Source organism: Ixodes scapularis, unplaced genomic scaffold, assembly GCF_016920785.2.
Source record: "Ixodes scapularis isolate PalLabHiFi unplaced genomic scaffold, ASM1692078v2 PGA_scaffold8__174_contigs__length_109621045, whole genome shotgun sequence".
In the NCBI taxonomy this organism is placed as follows: Eukaryota; Metazoa; Arthropoda; class Arachnida; order Ixodida; family Ixodidae; genus Ixodes; species Ixodes scapularis.
In genome coordinates this window covers 87,662,471-87,669,224 of record NW_024609883.1, presented here as the reverse complement: position 1 = coordinate 87,669,224, position 6,754 = coordinate 87,662,471, and the positions used below count along the sequence as shown (strand labels likewise).

At 46.7% G+C, this 6,754-nt stretch overlaps 1 protein-coding gene across 1 annotated transcript; it reads right to left on the bottom strand.

The window, feature by feature from the left end:
- Positions 1-5,218: 5,218 nt before the first annotated feature.
- Positions 5,219-6,308, bottom strand: LOC120845990 (omega-amidase NIT2-like). The gene has a single exon (XM_040217561.2). The coding sequence runs from the start codon at positions 6,240-6,242 to the stop codon at positions 5,406-5,408; it is 837 nt and encodes a 278-aa protein (XP_040073495.1). The 5' UTR covers positions 6,243-6,308; the 3' UTR covers positions 5,219-5,405.
- Positions 6,309-6,754: the final 446 nt, after the last annotated feature.

Here is a 6,754-nt window from a genome sequence, read left to right as displayed (position 1 = left end):
GTTGGGAAAATGAGACAACTTCAAAAAGGCACCATCAGGATGTTCCTCGTGTTTCTCCACGTGTTCTGTCATCGCTGGACCGACCACAAACAAAAAAAAAAAAAAAGCCCAGTGACATGCGCTTCTGACCGCTGTTTGATTAGTACCATTAGCTCGAAGCGTCGGCTCCGTCTGGACTTGAGCTGAAACAAAGTATACTTTGCCCCTTTGTCTGGGTCATCCGCACTGCACTGTCTTGTTTTTAGTAACCTTAAGGCGCCAAGTCAATAATCAATGCACTCATTCTACACCCATTCAAAATATTTCCTGTCTCTTCCCCCCACAAAAAGTCCTACTTTAGAAACGCTCCAAACACCACGCCCTTTGTCCCAAAATAAAATAACACCGTCGCAAAAAAAAAGCACGCGGTTTTTGTTAATTAGAAAATAAAGAGTAACTTTAAATAAACACCAAATAAACTCCAGGCATTATTACCGTCCTTCTTGTCTCTCAATGACGCCCGGCCCGCGTCCCGCTTCCAGCAGACCTGCTGCTTTGCAAAAGAAGTGCGCGTGAAGAAACGGCGCCGGAAGTCGCTTCAAATGCGCAAACGAAGATACTATAAATAACGAGGGAAACAGCATCGTAATGCAGCTCCTTTCGCCATATTATGAATTAAAAATTGGCATCACCAGCATTACCAATCTTAGGTCCTTGCTTCATGTATGTTTAACTATAGGCGTTTTCTGTTTCCAGTCGTTGTCAGTCACGTGGGTTCCGCGTCTTGTATGCGGGACAAAACAAATAATAAAACATTTCAACCTGGAATATGCGAAAAAATATAGGTGAAGCAAAACAAGAATGTGTAACAATCACGCATTCTTTGTAAAAAAAAAAAGTTTTAGCGGCGTGTCTTACCGTATACCAGAAGCAACGTTATTAGATTAGCTCCGTTACGGAACTGCTCATAAACGCTGCATGCACGAACAGTAGCCCCCTCACTAACCACGACTCGCCAGGTGCGCTCGACGCGCCGCCGGACTGCTGCTTTGGTAACTGCAGTATATTCGATGGGAATCGGGATACGTACGTTTCGAAGCACGGCGTCTAGATGGCGTTTCAGCTCTGCTCTATGCAGGCTCTATGGAACGCACAGTTATGAAACGAAAATCTAGATGGCGCTTCGAACGACGGCAGGCGGATTGAGATGAGTGAGCGGGGTACCCCCTTCCGCGGGAGTTCCACAACTGAGGTAATCTAGTAACGTTGACCAGAAGTGACGACATTCAAGATGGCTGCGCCATGTGGAAAAGGTGTATAGGTCTGTTTGATTCGCCTGAACTGGCTGAACTAGTTCAGTGCTGCACGAGCTGGCGAACTATTTTCAACCGGAAGTTGCACGGCCGCTACACTGGTGCCTTCGATTCATCCCAGTTCTGAACAAGTTCAGACCCAGTTCCTCAAAACCTTGCACTGGCCCCGAAGTCACTTCAGCGTCCGTGCAGAAGCAGACAACACGAGCAGACGACACTTGCGGTGCCATTTCTTTGAGCTCTTAATCAGATGTCTGCCATATGTGTAACAATGACGCCGATGCGGAGATTACACCTCCTTTCATCGATGAGAAACCCTGCGTGGACGCGGATGCGACATCCTAACAGAGGGTAGGAATTAACCCGAATATGATAGTTTGAAAGCACCTTACGCACCGGCTCGCCCAGGTTTGGCTCCTTGTGATTAGTTTAAAAACATTGGCTCACGTAAATCGTGTTTTTTTCTCTTTATGCTACGTAGTATTATCTTGATATTCTTCTTAAAAAACAGAGGAAAAGTATTTCATTCTTGATAGCCCCCACCTTTAGTAGCGTTTGAACGAAGACTGACGACTCCGACACATTGCAGAGGTCTGCGATTTAGTACAGTTTGGCCAAGGCGACGCTCCCTTTAGGCCTCTTCGAAGTAACCACTACCGGGCGCTGCCGTGAGTAAATCCCAACGCGAAGTCATCCTGATGCCGCGAACCAATGGCCGAAGTGCGAAGCTCGAGAGACTTGGAATTAGTCTACTATTGCTAAATGAATACAAATTATACCGCAGTGTACGGATTTCCAAGACTGGAACGCTCATGCAAAAGTAAATTGTTGCGTGTATGTTTATACAGCCGTAAGTTAGTCTGCCTCAGCGGGCGTCTGGTGTCTCAGCTGTAGATGAGCAATGTAGCCAGTGCACTACGACTGCTAACCTGGGGTCTTTAACTTGCTCACGCAGAAGTGATACACGGCCGCACGCCGGTACGATGCTCATCCAGATCGAAACGCGCAGGGGTGGGGCTCGAGCCCAGGATTCATGGGTTCTGCAGCGCGAACTTTCGCTCCACGCGCGTCGAGCTGGGTGTGCGCTTTAGCCCACTCGGCCACCGATCCCCCCGAACGCTCATGGAAAGGATAAGTAAACAACGGGAACCTTTAAAAATGTATACAAAATCGGATTTTGTGCTGAAAACGTTTTCAGTGCACTCCATATAATGCTTTATATACTTTAGTACTAAATAAACCCGATCGAGTTCATTCAACCGCGAAGAATTTAATGTAGCAAACGGCCTAGCGTAGGGGAACGAGAGCCAACAGGTGCAGATGACTCCCAGCACTCCCGCTTTCGCTCCGGTTCTGCGCAGGCGCTGCATGACACGTGCACTCCTCTGAACACGGAAAGAAATAGTAAAGAACTCTCTGGCAGAAACGAGCAGTTAAAATTCCATTGCGTTCTCGTGTACAGTCTCGAACAAAAAAATCGATAACGACGGAGCAACGGCCTCAACAGAGTCTTTCGCCCCCTTTGAATAACTCAACGGTGTTCAAAGGAAACTCTCGCGAGACGTGGGGTCTGCGCTAAACGCGAATTTCACGATGCAGCATGCGCCTTTCGGACGCCCGAGATGGCACATAAAATAAGCCAGCCTCATATCGATAATACCATTATTAGCACAGATGTGTGTGACTGATGAAATACTACTTTTGTGAGTCATCACGGCCACTCGAAACGCATCTGCTGCATTGTCGCCATCACGAAGGCTCGGCGATTTCAACCACATGTTGTGCTAAATTGAAAACAAAAAGTCGGCGCTAACTATATTTACTCAACGGGCAGGCCACTTGCCATCGTCCCTACTCCCGAAGCCTACCACAAGCTCGGCCAGAGCTTCCACCGGTGACCGTTGAGTGTATCTACTATCGCAAGAGGCTGTCGCTCTGTCGTTCGCGTTGCTTTCGTTCGGGACTGTGCATTGTACTCGGTGTTTGCTGTTACGACTATTGCATATTGGCAGCATTAGTTTTATCATTATTGTTGTCTCTTCGCACTGCAGCAATGTACCAAAGTTTCCATGCGCTTTAATTCATGTTTGGTGAGTTTTCTTGGCCCCAAGAGTTGTTTAATGTCATAATTAGCTAATTATTAAATTTCAAACTGAGGTACAGTGATGCTCCGCTAATATGAACCCAATTAATACAGAAACCTCGCTGTACGGACGACGTTTTGGGGGACAAAATAGGGAAATACGTGCACTTTTGTCCCGTTATTACGGACGACTTACTTTATGGACACCTTTTTGGGAGAATGGAGGTGTTCATATTAACGAGACATTACTGTATAGGCAATAATTACACTTAGTTTTTTTTTGTACTTTTCAAATGTACCCGGCCATTATTTTTTGTGCGTGTTTAAGTGCTTATCAGGGTTTATGTATTTAGTTTCTCTTTACTTCTATATATACTATTCTCTCCTTGCCCACGAGACTGCGACGAATCGATAATCCGGCCTCTTAGTTAAAAGGTTTTTTAAAAACACCTGACCTAAATAAAAAAAAAAATAATAATAAAAAAGACGTAGAACGCAAAAGCGTAAGAAACCATTACTTAAGAAAAAGAAAAAAAAGCCTTTCTTGTGTTCCTAAAGGGGCCCTGCAATCATATTTAAGCGTCTACCTTTTTTTACGGTTTCCACGTCTCTTGGGGTTCGGGAATGCCAGCGGGCACGGAGAGAGTAACTAATTATCAGTGCGTCATATTTCAACTGGACGACGCGAAAAGCTCCTCCACCTACGGGGGCGACACACGGTGCCGAAAGCGCGCAATATGTGACGACATCGTGACGTTTTAGGTCCTGGCCTTTCTAGTGGTCAGAGCCGCTTAAAGCATCTTTTTAGTTGAAATACAAAATATAAGTGGCGCGAGCCATTTCAATTATTTATAAAGGGAGTCTTTGTTCAATATTTTATATCTTAAAAGAAACAAATGTAGTTTATGAAGTACGGAAACAAGAAAGGGCCATTCGACATACTCACCACCAAGCGGTGGAAGAGGCGGCGCATACTAGAAAGGAGTGGTCGGATCAGGCACCGACGAACGGCTAGCGTAGAAAGATCCCGGGTGTACGCGGCGGCGCTGCAGTCGAGGATCCGACCGGTTCCGAGCGTTCCCAAGGCCTTCGGCGAGCAGCTTTGGCTTGCGGTTTGGCCCTTTGGCGGTATGGCAGCGCGAAGTGGCTCCCGTTCTGAAGTGATATTCACCCCGTGTTTGCTGTCGTTTGTGGCCAATGAAGTGTCATGCCGAATTATTGTTTAATCGCGCAGCAAATGCAGTGCGAGCCTCCCTGGCTGCCCGCTTCATACAGCCTATCCAAACATGCTTTAGTGGCGCCCTCTCTAGCTGTTAACACGGAGTGCAACAGGCGTGGGCGCTCGCTGAGCTCACTACCCCTCCTCTAGTTCACGGCCACTCAAGCAACCAAGGACGTCATGAAGGAGGTTATTTTTTGCTTGTTTTTGTAATTTTAATTTTCCTATAACTTTTAAAATAAAACAAAATTCCAGAAAAGAAAAGTATCATTAAGTTACTGTGTTCAGTGCGCTGAGGTTCGGTGCAAATTAAAAACCAGTAAAAAAGTCCTTGCAGGGCCCCTTTAAGCCGGAGTCACACTGCTCACACATCATACAAACGACAGTCTTCAAACAAGAGTCACCGCAGTATCTGTGGTTCGAATGCAGCGTGTCAAGTTTCTCCTTAAACTGATTGCCATGCGGCATTCGACGCACGGATCTCGCGGTGACTAGAGTTTGAATCTCTATGCAGGCTGTCTTTTGCATGATGTTAAGCCGCGTAACACCGGCTTAAGGTTTCACGAGGTTTGTTTAAAAATGAGTCAACTTCAGTGTTTCAGATTGCTAAATCAAACACAGACAACACAAAAAGATATATATTAAAACCCATTTCAAAGAATACACAGACAATACCACGAGCCCCACACCTCACATATAAGAAATAAACTTTGTTTCCAAGAGATATCCGGGCAGAATAGATGCCGCCGGGCATCGCCTAGCAGACCCCCTGGATCGCAGATTCTTTTCAGGAATCAATCAAGATACGTTCTCACTCCTCGCAGCTCACAACCTTGTACATATCACTCCTCATGTGCTTGATGATGGGATCTTGATCTCGCATCAAGGCCAGACGATCCAAGTCCACCTCAGCAAGCACGATCTCTTCACCAGCGCCGGCAGACTTGACCACTCTGCCTGATGGATCGACCAACATGCTGTGTCCCCAGACGACCAACGATGCCGTTTCATCCCTCGCGGGCGACACTGTCGTCATGTAGACCTTGTTGTCAAGCGCTCTACTCCTGGAAATCAACTCCCAGTATATTGGACCGAGCGTCATGTTGAAAGATGCTGGACAGACGAGCAACTTGCAGCCAAGCTGCGCGTAGATCTGTGCCACAGGTGCGAACCGAAAGTCGTAACATACCCCAACGCCCACTTTGCAAAACGGAGTGTCGAAAGTGGTCAGTTTGTCTCCCGCTGAATAGAATTCGGATTCACGAACGGTGATCTTGCCTGGGATGTCGACGTCGTAGAGGTGTAACTTGCGGTGCTTGGCCAGCATCGAACCGTCCGGTCCGTAAACCAGGCAGGTGTTGTACAGTTTGCCGTTTTCACTCTCTGAGAATGTGCCGCCGACGAGATAGACCTGGTTTTCTTTGGCACTGCGTGACAACATCTCGCTGGTTTCACCTGGAATCGGCTCGACGCTCTCTGGTGTGTAGCGTGCGTCGTAGGGAACGCTAAAGTCTTCTGGGAGGCAGACCACCTGGGCACCCTTGGATGCCACCTCTCTAATTTTCATACTTGCTATTTCGAGGTTTTCCGCTTTGTTGCATTTCACTAGGTGCTGAAGCAGTGCAATGCGAAACTTGTTCATCGACATGATATCGAAAACTCGGAGCAAACGAACGTGCGACGCTACACTTCGAACAACCGTTGCAACAGAATGGCAACGAGAGCCTCTGAAGGAAGCAGGACGAAAATAGGGTATGTCACTCGCAATTATGACGATCCGGATGGAGCGCGTTTATTTTTTTTATTATTTGCACGCGACGCACGTGTGCCTTGATGCAGTAACAGATGGCCGCCATTAGAGTCACATAGCCGTCGCAAGGGTGAGCTAGAAAAAGAGGCATGACTATTGTGCGGTTGAGAGCGGTTCCGGCATTCCGCCTGTACACTAACATGTTTCTATTACCTATGATTCTAAAAAAAAAGGTATTTCAAACGGAGAGGTACATCTTTCGCTACACCGTTTCGGCACCCTTGTTTCTAGAGACACACCTCTTTCAATCGTGCGTTAGTGTTCTTTTTAATAAAACACCCTTTGTTTTTGAAGACTGAAAGAAGAGAGTGTAAAATTGGTAAAGTGAAATAAATGCCCTTTTTTTAAAG